At 33.7% G+C, this 19,218-nt stretch overlaps 1 protein-coding gene across 1 annotated transcript; it reads right to left on the bottom strand.

Moving 5' to 3' along the window:
* On the bottom strand, window positions 1-18,114 carry LOC132547364 (endoplasmic reticulum aminopeptidase 1-like). The gene is made up of 19 exons (XM_060211125.1): window positions 18,090-18,114; window positions 10,130-10,715; window positions 9,217-9,490; window positions 8,850-8,970; window positions 8,423-8,577; window positions 7,494-7,607; window positions 7,111-7,245; window positions 5,871-5,999; window positions 5,296-5,444; window positions 4,944-5,032; window positions 4,145-4,275; window positions 3,876-3,931; window positions 3,600-3,747; window positions 3,051-3,124; window positions 2,027-2,131; window positions 1,384-1,551; window positions 1,079-1,219; window positions 867-948; window positions 1-150 (listed from the first exon to the last, which is right to left on the bottom strand). Exons 1-19 carry the CDS (start codon window positions 18,112-18,114, stop codon window positions 1-3), a joined length of 2,832 nt encoding a protein of 943 aa, XP_060067108.1.
* Between the last annotated feature and the right edge of the window lie 1,104 nt (window positions 18,115-19,218).

Genomic DNA, 19,218 nt, shown 5'->3' with positions numbered 1-19,218 from the left:
TTAAAAAACATTGTTACGATCATTAAACCATTTGGTTACTATGGCAGCATTCGTCTTCAACCAATTAATTTTCATCCGGATCCGATTCAGACTAGCTTTAACTTCTCCTCCGAGAGCGCTGGTATTACATGCTTTGAAGAACTCTTTCACCTGATTTAAAATGTCAATGAAATGAGACCTAGATTAATTATTATCATTTATGACTTGCGCAATTTTCACCACAGCCATAACAATAAGAAGTGTATTTTTTCAGTTCTATTGTGTATGATTACATTTTTGTGTATTTTTATTGAAACATGACGGAAAAATATTGAGACTATGGAGCTATTTTGCACAATCTGTTTCCACAGCTCCATACAATGCAACTGTGTATGTTATCGTTCAACATCATACAGTTTCAGGTACTTTATTTCCACTGAAGACTTTAGAAGATAGAATAATGCAAAAAATGTTCGATTCCATCTAGAGACACTGAAATACTGGGGGATTTCAGAAGACCAATTGAGCATCTGTTACGAAAAAGACTGTTGAGACAAAAGTATATACTAATCTGGATATAGGAGAAAGACTAATGAGAGATGCTACAACAAATTGGAATATTGTATATTGGTGTTGTGACTTAGAATACCGCATGACCGTTTATTTTCGCTTTTTCGCGGTACATTTATATGATTGCAAAAATATAGCTCGTGAAGTAATTAGACACGGGTGCATTGATGTCCTTTTACGTCAAGATCGCGAAATTTTCATTCGTTAACATATTTTTCAATCGTTTGAAAAGAAAATCGCGAAAACCTGACAGCTTTACGGTATAATATTTTGACAGTTAACAGTATGTTCAGAACTAAAAAAAAATTATGGTATACCTGTTTATATTGCTTCTCCGTAGAGAAAAATGACGTGACACTTTCCACGATACCAGGCATGGCAAACAGCGAACCAGAAAACCTAGACAAAAGAATGAAATCCAAAAATGTGATAACAGCTTAAAAGTCGACAATTATCAATATTAGAGATGTCGTAGATTAGAAAAAGGTGACAAGAATAAAATGAGCACTTTCCAAACCTACTTTCTTACCATTTGAGAATGCTGTTCCAGTTTCCTTTGACAAAGTCCCAGATCAACAGTTGTCCTGCGGGGTTTTTGGACATCTCCTCTGTCACTATAGGAAAATCTTGGTGACGGATGATATCTCCTTTCCCTACTGCCTGTAATAACCTGCCAAGATATACATAATCATCTTCAAATAGAAAAACAACTAAACGTAGAGCAATATACCAACAAACGTAATCTATGATACATAGACAAGATGGTGTGTGGTCAGACAAACTTCCGAATTGTTCTTAAACATCATTAGACAATATCGCATATTGTGGCGTTACCTCTGTAAAACTTCGGTTTGATTTGTATGGCACAATGCCACCAGCAGCTTCTCCTTCTCTGATGGAATCTGAGCTTTTTTGTACATTTTAAAAACATAATCTGCTTCAGTTTTACCCCCATATTGCGTTCCTGTCCGGTAAACTTCACCCTTTAAATTCACACCCAATCTGAAACAAATGTTTAAAAAGATATAGATCGCATAAGTTAAAGTTACTGGTCATCAGTCATATCGCAATCATACAAAATAATCAACTTGTCAACTGGAGGAATTAGCATTCTTCTTCACTATTTAAAGCGAAATCGTACTTCATATTATAAAATACAATCATGATATAAACACGAAACTGCATGAATTGGGAATGAACTCTAAAATGGTTGTTCCATGAATAAACGTTCCCGCCCTTTTAGGCATTAACAGTTGACTTCAGTTAATGTGTGAATGTTTTAGTACAGACATATTATCTTTTAGGTTTATATTCAGCAACTTATCATCAGGGAAGTTGTTTGGAGCCTGTATGTAGAAAATCTTTTCAGTAATTGACCCGAGTATGGGAACACAATGATATTTCTGCATGCAAAATAATTCAATTTGTAGCAGATGATTTCTGACAATCATAAGGAATCGGTACGGAATTAACTTACTTTTTCCCTTTATTCATCCAGTCTGCAAATTTCTTTTTTCCATTTGTAATAACGAGTGTGTGTCCAAATACTAATCCTTTTTTAAAAAGGAGGGTTCGTAGAACTCTGATAAGATAAAATAAACATGATATAGATAAAGGACTGGGCAAAGGGATGTGCACTGTGATGAAGGACGGGACAAAGAGATGTGTACTTTGATGAAGGACAGGGCAAAGAAATGTGTACTGTGATGAAGGACGGGACAAAGAGATGTGTACTGTGATGAAGGACGGGACAAAGAGATGTGTACTGTGATGAAGGACGGGACAAAGAGATGTGTACTGTGATGAAGGACGGGACAAAGAGATGTGTACTGTGATGAAGGACGGGACAAACAGATGTGTACTGTGATGAAGGACGGGACAAAGAGATGTGTACTGTGATGAAGGACGGGACAAAGAGATGTGTGTACTGTGATGAAGGACGGAGATGTGTACTGTGAAAGAGATGTTTACTGTAATGAAGGACGGGACAAAGAGATGTTTACTGTGATGAAGGACTGGATAAAGAGATGTGTAATGTGATGAAGGACGGGACAAAGAGATGTTTACTGTGATGAAGGACGGGACAAAGAGATGTGTACTGTGATGAAGGACGGGACAAAGAGATGTTTACTGTGATGAAGGACTGGACAAAGAGATGTTTACTGTGATGAAGGACTGGATAAAGAGATGTGTAATGTGATGAAGGACGGGACAAAGAGATGTGTAATGTGATGAAGGACGGGACAAAGAGATGTTTACTGTGATGAAGGACGGGACAAAGAGATGTGCATTGTACTACTTATCAATCATTTAGTCTTTTTGGCGGTTAATTTTAAATACATTGTTTTCCTTCAGAAAGATTTACACAATACAGACGAAACTTTGTTTCCAAAAGCATCTTATCTTTTTTAACTTTAAACATTTTTTCATATTTTTATGTGAAAAATTTTCATTTTCCATGATTTAAATCAACCTAATATTTAATGCTATGATAAAATTACTTGTCCATTTGTGGCCCAGTGTCCTCCAATCCCAGTTTAACTAGTAAAGGCTGCATCAAAGACTCCATGTATTTCTGTGAAGAAGATAAGGTTCAATATGAATACATGTACAACACCTAATACATACGAAAGAAGATATGGTTAGATTTTTGTCAGACCAGATTCATGACTGTTAAGTTCCTCTTCAATTAATAATCATGAACCAGTATTATCTATGACTGAGTGTATGTCAAATTGCTGGCCAAAACTCGTAGTTTTTTGTTTATCAGTCTGGCTTAGAAATCATACGTGTTAAAATTACATTAGAACCTCGTTATCTCGAACTCGGCGGGACCATGGCAAATTTTCGAGATATCCAATTATTCGATTGAAGTGAGTTCGAATGCTTTGTGTAAAGTAAGACAAGAACCGACATAATGCTACGAATTAAACGGAGTCTTCGAGTTATATATGTACGAGTTCGAGATAACGAAGTTCGACTATATTCTTTTGTTAAACATTTTTATTTCTGGCTTATTTAACAGTAGTCTTTCTCAGAAACAGACAAACCTGGAACTTGCTATAAACCGCTGTGTTTCTCAGTCGCTCCCCGATAAAGCTAAGGCAGTTAAGCGCTACACTCCAAGGGAGATACTCTTTTTCTTTGATCAGATACTCTGTCATGTCTAATGCGAGTGTTTGCGATACTTTATTTGCTCTAAAATTAAAAAAATCAAAACATGTTTAACATCAACATCAACAAGACTTGGTCTTCATAACTACAATTCATGAAAGTCCCATAAAATAAACATCGAAAGCACAATTTATGATAATAAGTATATTTACCTTGCCAGGTAACACATATCATCGAGAAGACCCGCTCGATCGACCGTAGAAAACACCTACAAGAAATAATACAACACGTTCTGATTTATTTAAAAAAAAAAAAAAAAAAAAAAAAAAAAAAAAACTATCATTCAATAGTTTTGTCTGCGATGACGTAAAGGAGATAAAAACTTACTCGGTTCCTAAATGAATAAAGTAAAATATAGCACAACTTTAATTCATTCATCGATATGTTTCTAAATCTCAAGGAATTTAAAAGTGTGGCATACTGTGTGGTTATCGGCGAGTTGTTTTACGAGAGCTCGCCAGTTTCTCTCCTCATAGTTGACACGATAGTATCCATACATCCCATAATTCCCCTTCAACCATTTCACTTGGTCCTTATCTACCTGGAATTTCACTGGAAATGAAATAATTTTCTGTAGTTAATGTTTGATAAGTAAGTTATTTAAGATATTAAACAATTACACATCTATATTTAGGTATGTGCAACAATTTATAATTTGAAATAATCTAAAATGTTTGCGGTATGAATAAAATATAATAGTATTATGTACAAGTTAGGTACAAATGTAACTTTTATTGAGCATAGTGATATGCTGTAAATTCATTTTCAGGGGGGATTTATATTCATTGATTTTGTGGGTAATTTTAATCCAAGAAAAAAACCACGAAAATTTCAACATGACAACTTAATCGTAATTCAAACTCAAATTCCATAAATTTAGGGCAAAATAAAAACAAAAGAAAGGTTTAAACGGAGACTCCTAAATAAGTATAAGGAGAATAAGATCATATGTTTCGGAAGAACAAGCGTCTTCAGCTTCATCGACGACATCCGCCATGTAAACCAATCCAAGTCAGTGGTTTTAATTCGCGAAATCGGATGTCCAAGATTTTGTTTTCTTCTAAAAAATGAAAATTGAGCCTCGTGAAAATGTATGAATTTACAGTAAACGTTGTATATTCTTTATTTTGCACAGTTACCTTACGTCATTGACCTTAAGGTAAATGTTACTATTTTTTATTGAGTTTTCGACCATGTGACATACAGTACATTTCACTGACCTTCAGCGTCCGGATTCAAGGTGATGATGTGGTTATCGATACCACTCGTATTTGCTACAGCATACCTGAATGGTATATACCATTTGTAACTGTTGATAAAAAAATGTTACATTCTCTGAATATCCGATACCATACAGGTTAAATCTAAAATGGCAAACACACGTTCACTACAAGCAAGTATAAATTATTTCCGCTCTTTTTTCATCCATTTTGATAAATTCAATGGATTCTTATGACTTATTTCTATTGATTTTTTGCTTTAAAATCTGTTGTCATAAAGGAAATGATAAATAAACACAATGATTAAAGTGTCGGAAGATGTAAGAAAGAGTGAAATTAAAAGCATATTTACTCGAATTTACTTGGCGGTCCTTTTTCGGGGCCAAGTAGGAACCTTTCTTGTGTAACTTGTACAAATTCTTCACTGCGGTTCATTGTCACGACTGGATAGCCCATCTGTTTGGTCCACGTGTCCATCATCGTAGTCACAGTCATCTGCCCCTGGCTGTAATTCTTAAGAACGATAACAGGCATTAAACAAACAAAGAATATCACAATATTATGATTCGAGTTGATTAAAACACATCTGTACTAGAAGCATACATTAATACATGAGCTCATCACACTGTAGACAGTCAGGGATAATTTTGAGGCGGGGTCTCAATGTAGTAGCTGGTGATTAAATTACTTAGCATAACATGTCTTCCATAGTATTTAGAGTAAAGTGTCTTCCCCAAAGACCACTTCAGAACAAACCAGTTCGTTTCTCAGCTTCCTGCGAAACACAACCGCATGGCCAGAGAGTTTCGAACCATGAACCTCGGATCTTCATCAGAGGTAACGCTATAATGGACTGAGCTATCACAGATCCTATTCTCAGACTGTAACAAGTCGTTACTAAGCGGGTAATTGTTAACTGTCACTCACCGAGAAGATATCCCATAAGTCCTCTGTTCTGGCGTTAGCATACTTGTATCTGTTGAGGTATTCCTTAATTTTATCCCAGAATTTTGTTCTACCCATTAGGTTACCCAACATACGTATCAATGAAGCTCCCTACATGGCGAAAAACAACAACACAAATATTTCAAAACATATCAATGTAACAAACACTGGTAATGTAAAATGTCTTTTTTTTACGAAATCCTTACAAAACACATACAAGTCTGGCTGGTCCATATTCACATGTCCTTGTAAAATTCGGACAATCGTTATTCGTCACTCGTGATTTCTCCTATAGTTTTGATATATGATGATACATACAATAAATAAACAGGGAATTTAGATTCATTTTTATATGAACCGGTAAAGTACGCTTATCACCATATTTTTATTTCTAAGACAAACATATGCAAGCATATGACATCGATTTTCTTTCAATGTTATAATCTTTCCCTGGTGAACTTCGACAGTGTATGTTAAATGGCACAAATGTTTTCATAGCAATGTTAAAGTTAGCAAACTTATTTGATTTTCGCCTTTGGCTTTAATTTTATCTTTTTTTTTTCTAGAATTACTATCCAATTTCTGCATAGCAATATTCCCATGCCCATTAATTGTTTTCATTTAACAATATAACATTAGTTGGATTGACCAAGATTTACATGGTCTATTTCTACATGTTCTTTTTAAGAGTTTCGGTGAATTTTTTTTCTTTATGCCAATTTTGCGTTTGTTGTATTGAATTTAAGTTTGGATTATAATTACTTGTTGGTTTTTCTTGCTGTTTCTATAGCAACCCCTTTTGATCGCGACCATGAAGAGCAATTAAGGTTGGAAAAAGCTGTCTTATAATTATTTCAAATACATAATTTTATTTTATAATGAAATAATTCCTTATTAGATATTTAAGCTCAAAGATCAAAATGTATGTAATAAGATTTGAAATCGTTGATTTTCCTAACGGAGGTCATTGATGATTCCCCATAATATTAAGCTTGGTTTTACAATATCATAACAAGCTGTGATATGTGCATGCCTTGAAAGTCGCAATGATACTGATTATGTAAGAAAATCTGCATCCATCTACCATGTTTAATTTAAAGAGAGTAATCCAATATATTAATCATGGTGATATCTCAATAGTTAAATATTTGGTTGTTGTGTGATGTCGAATTTTATCAATCTTTGTGTAAGCATTCATCTACTGCAACTTCCAGGTACTTACTTTGCTGTAAGAGATTGCATCAAACAAATTTTCAATTGCATTCGGGTTCGACACTTTCACTGAGATAGGGTGGGAGCTGCCCTCACAATCCATGCCCATCGCATACATCATTTCATTCTTAACGAACAGATCCATCTAAAAACATGTTGGAATTATGGATGAAACGATATGTTACGGCACAAGTATACAGATATAATAAAACTACAAAACAGGATTTGCAAATAGCCCTTAACATCACTAGCGTGTCCCAGAGTCACAAACTAGACGAATGACGCAGTTTACTCTGTTATTTAGGTCTGCATGATTATAAAATCGTATTGAAAGTTACTACTCCCTTTAATCTTTCGTACAAGTTTGTTAATTAGTTGTCCCTTTATAATTACCTTGTTGTTGGACTTATCGATTTCGTTCGCGCCAAGGTACTGCACCAAGGTCGCAAATCCTTCATTCAACCAGATGTCTTTCCACCACCTCATGGTTACTAGGTTACCAAACCACTGCAGATATAAAAAAGGGGAATAAACTGCCACCCATCATATATCTTTATGTAGTCAGATTCTGTGTCTTATATGGGATGCTATGTTGACCCAGGAAGTTACACTGCATGAACCTAACTGAGCCATTGCATGTACTATGACCAATTTACATCACTCACACTGCTCTAACATGACAAATGATCGCGACGTTCCCTATTAAATTCATATCAGCTTGAACTTTGTTCACTATGAAGACGCCTGCAAAGGCTCGTCGTTTTCGCTTCCCAGATAACCAGTAGATCAAAATTCAAAATGAAGCAAGAAATTATTAGAAGATAAGAATATGAGTCAGCAGAACTAGTCTTAAAATAATGTATCCCTCCTTTCATTCGAATGACAAAAATAATCTTCTGTGTTTCTATCTGTTCCTAAACCTGATTTTTTCTGCTGGCAAATGGTTTACATTTATCTTGTAAAATGATTAAAATGACAAATAATTATGTGACAAGGTAAATAATGTCAAACGTGTCATCCCAGCAAAAAATGTCAATGTGTACTGAATCTTGTAAGCAATAGATTGCACGTGTTTTGTGCCTGAATATCAACTCAATACCAAATAGACTATCAAGTTCATGTGTTCATTGCCTGGGGTGTACATGTTCAATATGCAGTGAGAATTTCTTTTCTTTAATTCATGATGAGTCAAGTATCTTATGAGCTATTGAATGTACGTATACAATATCATATTAGAATAAGATGCCATACTTTTTTTGAATATGGATAAATATTGAACTTCAGCTTCAACTTTCAAACTATTTTGTGTTTAAGTTCAATACCTGATGAGCTAGTTCATGAGCTATCACTGTAACAACAAGTTCGAGGTCGGCTGCCGACGACTCGTCCGGATCGTACAGAAGGGTGGTCAATCGGAATGTTATCAAACCCCAGTTCTCCATTGCACCGGCCACAAAATCAGGAATGGCGATAAGATCTGTCAAATATAATTTGATATTAAACCGTAGTTTACACGAAAGAAACATTCACAATGTTTAAAACGTAGAGTTTAAGGGGAAAATAGTATGCTTATTTTTTCCAAAACAGTTTAAAAATTCTTACCTTGCTTAGGTAACGGATATTCTGTGTCAATTATAATTTGATATCAAACCGTGGTGTGCACGACGAAAACATTCACAATGTTCAAAACATAGAGTTTAAGGGAAAATTATTATGCTTATTTTTTTGGAAACGGTTAAAAATTCTTACCTTGCTTAGGTAACGGATAATTGATACCAAACAGCTTGTTGTAGAAGTTGAGAACTTTGACAGCCGTGTCAAGAGCCAAGTGTGTCTGTTTTATCTGGTGGGATGGTGCATATACACTTACCTTTAAAGAAGATAAATGTAGTGTTACAATTTTATCATTTCTATTTAGAAACATAAATAATCTCAATACACATGGAAGACGTCTCAAATGCGTTTTCTTTAATTTGCCTGTTTTTGAAATATTGAACTCACATAAATACAATGTGTTTTGAACATTCTTTACACATTTTAAATTGCCTAACGTTTTAGGAAAATCATTGACATTAAGGGAAGACCAGAATGCAGATAGCAGAAGAAAATATTGTACCTCGGTGCCCTGTAAAGTGGTGCTGGTCACATGATCATAATCACCCACTACCATGGCCACTAAATATGTACTCATATTGACACTCTGCTGGAATGTGTCCACAATAAGCCCTTCACTGTACGGTTCCGAGGTAAGGAGAGGCATGTTGAATAATGAGATGTGGTTTTTAGAGCGAACGATGGACATAGCGAACTTAGCCTTCATGTCTGGTTCGTCGAAACAAGGAAATGCTTCTCTTGCGCCTGTCGGCTCGAACATTGTTGCAGCCAGATATCTAAGAAACCAGAATGAAGATCAATTTGCACCAAATATTAGGAACCAAAGTCAGAGATGGCTAGTAATTATATCAGGGATAGCTGAACCAGGTGTCATATGAATAAAAGGCCAACTGTGTACAGCAATGTTCTTTTTTGTATTATTCAATGACCTTTTGCTGTATTTCTCTATGGCTCATTTTTGCGTTATTATGAATAGTGTGAGGAATAAAAAATGTATCTTTGAAGCCATAGAATAAAGAAACTTAATTCTATATCAATTTTATTGTCTTTGTTTTCAATTTTATCCCATGTATTGTAAAGATCCCTTTGGAGATTCGAAACAAGCGAAAAAGACACCTTAAAAGTAAGGGCATTAGTTCCTGTATCGGGTGACGCTGTTTACAGAACTGTAAAATCATTAATTTTCGTGGAGCATCTCTTTTTGTTGAGTCCGCTTTCCTTTTTAACACGTATTAAATATCCACCTGTGGTTGAAGTTAGTACACACAGATTCATTTAACTGTATTAGGGACAGAATCAAGCGTCGACAAAAAAAACCCCATGGAAATGAAGCACCACAAAGATTTTGATTTTACAGTATATACAAAGTAAAATCAATAAGATATATCTTTCATTAAAGATGCAAATAAACTTACTTGATATGGCCTCCTGGTGTAGTGTAATTACTGAGATATAATCCATAAAGTTTTCTCTCTAATTTGCCCTCGAAAGACAAGAGTATACTGACATTCCTGCCTTCCAAAAGTATCTCGGCCATTTCGAAGCTATACATCTCGAGTTCCTTGCTCTCGTACCATCCATGCACATCACATTTAGTGGATGATTTGTCATTGTCACTTGCAATATATACCTTAATATCTATTATATTTAAATATTTTCCATGCAATGTTATAAAGCGAGTTTGCTTTTTGATAAGAGTTTCTATTTTAACGGTACCACTAAACATTTTCGTTTTGAAATTTGGGTAAATCATTATTTTATATTCCACAGGACGAATATCCCTAGGCAGTCTTAGGTTTTGCCAAGGAAATTTCCTTCCTTTTGTATCTAAGAAGTCGATGGGCTTTGAGGATCTTCGCAAATTCTGTGACTGAGAATGTTTTGCGTCATTTCTTTGAAACACAGCAATGGCTGTGACTATTAGGATGAAAAGAACGGCTGTCATGACAACAAGTCTGTAGGTGGGTGGATCAAATGCTTGTTTCTTGTTTCGAGTTTTACCTGTAATGAAGAAAAAAACAGATGCAAACAATGTATTTCTCATGTGCTTGACGTTCCTATTAGATTATCAGATTTCTGAAAATGAAGAAAATTATTGATTTGTGTGGCAAGGGCACCTCCCCAGCTAGAATTCGACTTTTCTTTCAATCAGTTTTTATTTCCTTAAATCGCCTCCTAGGCTTCAAATTGAAGGTTCTTAGCATCACTTACGAGTCGTTTGATGCAATTTAATTCGTTTTGTGATTTTTTTTTTTTTTTTTTTTTGCACTGATGTATCTGATTTTCAGTTTGTGTTAAAAGGTATTATTCACTTGTGTGTCTTTTATATAGACATGGAAAGAAAAGAAATTTCTATCTTTGTACTTTTTTCTCAATTTTTACTACATCATTCGAGCGTCCTCAGTTAAAATATCCTTGTGGGGTACATACATTTGTATAACCTAAAAAAGAGTTGTGAAATGAAAGGTAGAAGAAAGTAGTTAAAAATATTTTTATCAAATAAAAGAAAATAAAAAGAAAAATTATGCTCACTTTATTTATGTTTTTTCATTATGATTTTATTCTGGTTTAGTTTTTAGCTATGCTTTACAGTGTGTTTTCGTTTATGCCTTTGCTCCCAAAGCGGTGGTTTAATCATTTAGATATGTTAAATACAATTAGATATATACCACCAAAGGCAACTTATATACATGGCAAATATTCGATTACCTGAAAAGACACATGCTAGTTATATTACAATGATATTCAAAGTATTCATTGATTTTGCAGGCAGTTTAGTTACAGAGCAACGTCATCGACTTTCTATCGCTATACACTACTGTCTTTTCAAGGTTTATCTGATAGCATGCTTTCAAAATACTTCATTAATTCTTAAAATTGATTACATAAAGTCTCTTTACCCAGAGGCCTCAATAACTTCTGCCTCTGCTCGTCTTGATTAAGTCAGGTCGTATAATGAAATTCAAGTTATTATTTAATTTTGTGTTTGTTCATCCAACCATATTAAAATTTTAAATTGACAAATTTATTTTGCTTTTAATCTAATGAAAGAAATACATTTTGAATTAAGCCCTTAATCACTGACTCGACCTAGATTCCAGACTTATCTAACTACAAGGTAAAGTCTTAGATAACTATAAAATCATTCATTCAGTTTGTCAGAAATCGGGAAAAAAAACACAAGCATATATACATAGATATGTTTCTTCTTCTAAAAATCGAGAAGTGTAAAATCTTTATTGACATAGTACTTATAAAGAAAAATAACACGTTTCTCTTGGTTGTTATGTACTGCTAAATTCTCATTATCATCTGCTCCATTGAAGATTCATATTTACTTGTTATTGTAAAAACATCTGTGCAAGTAGATCCATGAGTCAGACTTTCAAATCTAGCGAAAATTGCACAAAAGACACGCAGGCCAAAGCACGTTTTCAATACAATTTTAAATATAGATACAGTAGAGCCAAATAATAAATTAAACTGCAACATACAAGGCACTAGGGGCCTAATTTTGAAACCCTGCAGGCGACTGATGGAAAAAAGAAACTGACCAAAAGAAGTATCAAAATCCAATTTAGGAGTATGAACACGATCCCTAAAATCTAATAATCTTAGTAATTTTCATATATAGTAAATCATAATTTCAGAAGGACGCCAAGTACTTAATTATATTCTGAACCATATCAGCTATTCGAATGAATTAAAACATGAGATGCAAGTTACAGCAAGTTAGACATACAAAATGAAGACACTAAGAATTTTTTTATTTGTTATGGTTAAGCATTGAAATTAGAACAAATTAAGCCCATGAAGTGTTCTTTTTAAGATTTTTGCATTTCTATATCGATTCCCTTGTTTGAAATAATATTAGAAATTTTACTGTGTGTCGATGCCCTACATTATAGTTGGTTGTCCAACGACATCGTACACTAAATTGGCTAACCTGGGACAAGTGAATCCTCCGAAGACATTCCTGGTGTTTTAGATGTAACTGCTGGTCAACCGTTCTCTATAAAACACTGCTGGTGTGTTTGCTGTTGGCGTAGATCTTGATTGTATGTGTAAGAACATCAAATAGCGTCATCGTCCTACTTAGTATACCTGAGATGGAATACCGATAATGCAAATATGTATATCTAGATCACATTTTAAACAAGATCGCATTTTTTCGCTAATTTAAAATTCATAATTTCTTCTGAATCAGTAACTTAATCAAATATGTCGATAAAACACATGTTAAGGAATAACAACACCAGGCTCTCTATTTCTCAAAACTATCTCCAGAAAGCACCCTACAAAAGTAATGAAAAGTGGCACAATATTATCTGAGTAAAAACATGGTAGTTTCATTTATAGCTTTCCTACATGTGACATCTGTCACATCAATAGGGTCTATCGGTACATGTTTTATATCTATATACAATCGATAATAGTTCGTTTTAGATAAAATATTGATGCCTGATGTTACCATGCATTAAACAACATACACGATGGATATACTTAGAATGTACATACATACATAAACATCCCACACACACACATCATTACTCGTTTACCTAGCAAAGAGAGTTATACTTTCTTGACTGATTCTTATATGTAATGAGAGGACTCCAAATTGGAGTAGGAAAAATGAAGGATAGTTTTGATTTTCACCCAGAAATCCAACTATAAGTATTTGTATCACCACAGATGACTCAGTATTTTCACTTTAACAATCAGACATTTACATGCATTGATATGTAGATTTACGTATCATTTAAAAATGACCTCGGTTTGTATGTTTATAACTGGTTGTTGTCAATGAACCGTTACTTCAACGGAAACAATTTGACACGTACATTTTTTCTTTTAAATTGTGGTATATTGACCAAGCTTAGAACTTCACATTATTGTAATAACAATGAACTCATCAATTACGATAACTTTCATTACTTTTATGTAACATCAGATTAACTATCAGACAAAGAATTAAAAGACATAAATATTCTAAAACATCAGTCAAACCGATAAGTTGCCTTGTTAGTATTCCATTCAATGCTGAAGCAGAAGAAAAACAGAGAAAAATGTATGCAATGTAGCTTACATGTACACATATATATACACATAATATACATCACTTTAAAATATGACAACACTGATGAAAGTGTCTAAAACTTCATCAACAAAGCGAGGTATATGAACAGTACCTCACTTCACCAACATTTTGTTTAAACACAGTGTGACAACACTGAACCAGCCAAGCGAGGTACATAAAAGTACCTCACTTCACCAACATTTTGTTTAAACACAGTGTACCAGCACTAACCAGCCAAGCGAGGTACATAAAAGTACATCACTTCACCAACATTTTGTTTAAACACAGTGTGACAACACTGAACCAGCCAAGCGTGGTACATGAAAGAAGTCATAGAAAGGCTTAGAAAGGATTTCACCCGCAAATTACAAAAGCAAGAAAGGACACAGTATGTTTCCAGTACAATTTTGGAAGGGATAGTAAACATAATTAGAAATATCAGCATGCAAGAAAACTACAGGAAAATACCAATATGTCAACATACTCATAATCCAAACTCCTGTGCATCGTTTGATCTACAGGCCTAGTTTATGGACTACTTCCTCCACTTATCTTCAATGCACTATAAACACTATGTGACAGGGAACTGTCGGTTTTTCTTGAAATATTGAACTGGAAGTTGTTGTGAATCCGCGAAATGATTTAAATAATACAAATAACTGGGCCAAACAGTAGGATATACATGTTGATCCTCCGAGAAGGAATCAGGTATTTTTTTCAAGAAAATCGTACTATTCTAACATATGACATGTATGCCATTATTAAATAATGTCTATTCTTAGGTAGAGGTAGCCAATGACTTTGACTGTATTTACACAAAATTTAAAAAAAGAAAAGGAAATAAACATTTTGCGATTTTTCAAAAGTAAGATTTCCCATACTTACTTCAAATAAATTAAGTATCGATAATTCTTGCCGAGTCCTAGAGCAACAATACAGCTATTAATTCAGTGTTATAAATACCTCTGTGTATACTGTATCTAATTCTAAATTCACATTGAATTTCTGTTCGCAGATTAGAACCTCTTGAACAGAATATCTTATGTGCCTCTCCGTCGCTGTGTAAGCTATATGGCAATATGGCAATATGGCAAGGATGTTGTTTTCTTTCTTCCTTTTTGAATTTTTTCAAGGACATTTTTTTTTCGATCGATACATTCTTATCTGCTCACAGAAGGTGACTCTCTCGTCGTCCGCCTACCTGTGGTAAACATCTCTCTCACCATTCACTCTAATCAACGGTACCTCCACGTGTCGTTTGTCAAGTATCTATCTATGTATACCACACAGACACTCACACTCTCATGCACACACACACACTCACGCACAAACACGCACACACAAACATATACTTATCTTATATATATTTCAGATTCAATATTATAAACATGTGTAAATCAGATATCTCCATTGTGCTTCGAGTTGTTCCCCTTGGCTCGCTGTATATTAACTAATAATACACAGCCAATATGCCAACGCTTATCACGAACAGCACAATTATATTTGTCACTTAATCGTTTCAAATAAACAATAGAATTTCGAGTTGTCTCCCTTTATCAAATAGATTAGTTATATAATATATATAATTAATCACTACCGGTCGACTTCTTTGTGACATGCAATTGTTTTCGTTTCAATCACATATACCACCAGTGTCTACAGTTACAGTTTTTATATTTTAATCATCATCTTCCTTTACAACAACTTTGGATTTTTTTTGTCCCCGTATAAAATGCCTTCGACGTCCATCGGCCGAAGGGATTATTGAGACACCAAAATTTACTTCCCCGGTCTCTATTTAATTTTACAACTTTGTCCTTTGATGTAATTTATGCCATATTTGTGTCTTGATAAATGGGCAGACTGTCTCGAAAATTTGACGATTCGCTTGTCCATACTGTCGTTATTACTTCATTGATAATATATCTATTCCAGTAAAACGCATCACAAGACATTTGTTTGTAAGGATCCAGTATCAATATTGGATCATACCATCGATATAACTTACTAGATTTTAATACATATCCCTTAATATCACTTCTTTATAGTACATACCGCAATCTTACCACATATATTTCAATGCAAATGGTAATTTCAAAATCACTGAGTATCCACGAGTTTCCTCATACGCAACAGATATTTGTATAAAGTTCACATTTGTACATTTTGACAGCATTATTATCTTAATTTATCGTGAATTTGGAAAGGTATTGTAAATTGCTATGTTTCTAGATACTTTGGTTCTCAAATAAATTGGAATATTACATTATGAGTTGGGGCATTTACATTTTTTGTGTGAGGATTTCTCTGCAATTTTTACTTTTTAAATTGTAGATTTTATGCTTTAAGTTGTTTGGTTGACTAGGTCTTTCTGTTGATATATTTATTACTCACGAGGAAATATTTCTCGTCCTTTCTAATACTATCTAAAGCATTACCTCTGTATAAATATTCCCGTGACTAAAATTTTGTCATTTTTTGAGAGATCGCTGTGTGTTTTTGTCCAATTCCCACCCCACCCCTTAATTCTTGTAATTACAATTGGCTGGAAGTCTGGCAGGAATTGATTTTTTTTGTTTTTTTTTTTTTTTTTTTTTGTTTTGTTTTGTTCAGAATTTCGGATAAAATAATAAGTTGATTGTACTAAACGTTATCTTTAATAAGTTAATAGTTGCAACTCAGAATTAATAAATTACTCCATTATAAAAATTAACATCATCTGTTGGTATTTTGGCGGAATTGATTCAGATATCCAATTCGTTTTTCTTGTCAACTGTCAGGAAATTGTTAACCTGCTTCCTTCCAAACGTTTGATATTGTAAATATTGTAAAATATAACCACGAATGTATGTATTTTGATGACTGTTTTCGAAGATAACCTTACATATATGTAGTAAGTAATTTTACAAAATTGTTTCTATCACAAATAAAAAGTAAGATAGTTTTGTACAAATTAGAAATGATCGTTTATATTCCCCTTGGTTTATTCCAGCTTCATTGTCATGAATATGTCGCTTTAATCAGTGTTTTGTGTTTACAGTGTATCTCTACGTCAAGGTAGATAAGTGATACCTATGAATGATTATTTATTTATCATTATACATTTACAATTGAAAGAAGTAAATGTTTTTAGCAATAAATTAATCCGGTAGTCCCATTATCTAAGCATCTAACGAGAAACAGGTTTTCAATTCTTTAACGAAATTGTAATGCTTGAGTTATAGTTTTCTAAGTTAGATAGATATATCCGAGTTCGATATGCACTAAAATGTTTTTTAACTTATCCAATCTGATTCCAAAGTTTTTATCTGGCAGAATATTTCAAGTGCATCATAACTTTACGATGTCCATGAACAGGAAATGTATGTACCAGCAGAAAGCGTTACACATTTAGGCTTAAAACATACAATATTGTAAAAACGTGACCCTCTTTAGAAGAGGTTCTCTGTACGTTGAGGACTTCCTCGCATGCAATAGGTCTTATCATATGAATGACTATGAAACAACTATGTTGGAATGTTCTTCAAATGAAGGCATCGGAAAACGACCTTAAGAATTCCTGATCTAAAACAAAGTACTTGCTTTTATGACCAACACATAACGATCCAAATTTATTTTCCCTCCTTGCTATACTAATTCTTGATTTAGAAGAAACTCAATTTCGGTGTGTTGGATTCGACAGAAAAAGCATCTTCTTTCCCTTATCTTAAATGCTTCAAGGCTAATATCTTGAAGCACGTTATAGTCTTGAAGTAGTTTATCACATTAATAGTTGTAGTAAAACTTTATAGAGTTCTAGTAAGATCAAAAATACACTACAGTTCCATTTTGTGGAACAATTGAATGTAGCCTTAAGAGTGTCATCTACCAAACGGTGCTTCAATATTCAATACTTCGCCATTTAAAATAAAAAAGCTAATACTGTACCGATAAAAAAATCAATTCTTTCTCTCTCTCTCTCTCAAACCTCTTAGCAATAGAGATATCGAAACTATTTTTCAATCGCAAAATAATGATTAATGTTAGTTATTTTAGTAGTATTTTGCTAGGATTCTAGATACACAGATGTGATAAAAGAATCGTTGCGGAATTTTTTTATTTTTTGTCGTTACCACTCGTCGATTTACAAGTTATCTGACCTATTGCAACGTTTGTGAAATCAGTTTCAATATCACAGTGGATTGGAGCGGGATGGATTGGAAGCAATACAGACATAAAACCGCGTTCGTTTAGACCGAGGACAACTGCAATTGTGAATGGCCTCCCTGCTTTATTAAGACAGGTTATAAGATACTTACCATGACTATGAATAGCTTTTGACATTTTTATATTTTTCGTTTGTTTTGTTCCGTTTCATTTTGCACCTCTTTGTCCACACTTTGTTGTCTGTGATTTCAATTTCTGTGTTAACTGGCCGTTAATGATATATAGATAATCTTTCATCCCCTTTCTATTTCATAGCAAAATTACAGAAATTTCTAGAAAAAAATGTTTCCCGTGAGTTTAAATAAAATTTCATATAACAAAGAACAAGTTTATGGTAAGAACGGGTTTTTCCAGGCGCCCACGTTCTATTAACGTAGCATATGTGGACGAACATTCGAGAACGTTCTTATTGTGCGTTTGTCATAATATAAAAAGTACTTTAAGTTTACATCTATACTAAAGAGCAAAGTATTTCAAGAAATTAAGTTAATTTCTATTATTGCGATATAAGTGGATCGTGTGCATCAGTTTCCTCCACTCAACAACGACCTTGCAGAGTCACGGAAAGGAAACGTGATATGTACTTAACAGAGATTACTTTATACAGTCGATTCATGGTTAAATTATGTACGAAAAGCATATCGTTATACAATTAGCTTTGTACGATTTGTTGTTTATACAGAATGTGATAGTAGCATTATGGTATTAATTAATATCATTGATCAACAAATAATGATTTCTTTATGGTTCTCTCTTATTACATGTATTTTTGTTATATATTGGTATATTTCTAACACTAATTTCATGACGTCATATTACAGAGAACTTCAAATATATTCAAAATATTCTCAGGCATAAAACCTCCTGAATTTTTTTAACCTTGCGACTTTTCAAGACCACAACAGAACAGCGCATGTTGCAGATTCACAGTTAACCTCTTTAATTTATAACACATAAGAAATTTATTTTGTCCAGTACGTTTTTGTGTTTGTCTGTAGTAACATTTGAATAAAACATAGCCTTATTGACGATGGTAAAGTGAATCAGAAATATTGTTTAAAGGAAAACTCAAAACTGTATGCTTATTAATAGCAGAAACCAAACACAATTCTTTGAAAATTGCACTTGGTGTCTTTCCATTTTATTTGTTAGATTTCACTTTGCATCATTCCGCGATAGCTTTAAGATCAAAGAACGAGGTGTTTTGTCCTGTAGACTTTC

This window comes from Ylistrum balloti, unplaced genomic scaffold (assembly GCF_031769215.1).
Source record: "Ylistrum balloti isolate Yb309-2 unplaced genomic scaffold, AGI_CSIRO_Ybal_v1 Utg369950, whole genome shotgun sequence".
Taxonomy (NCBI): Eukaryota; Metazoa; Mollusca; class Bivalvia; order Pectinida; family Pectinidae; genus Ylistrum; species Ylistrum balloti.
This window is presented reverse-complemented; position numbering and strand designations above follow the sequence as displayed.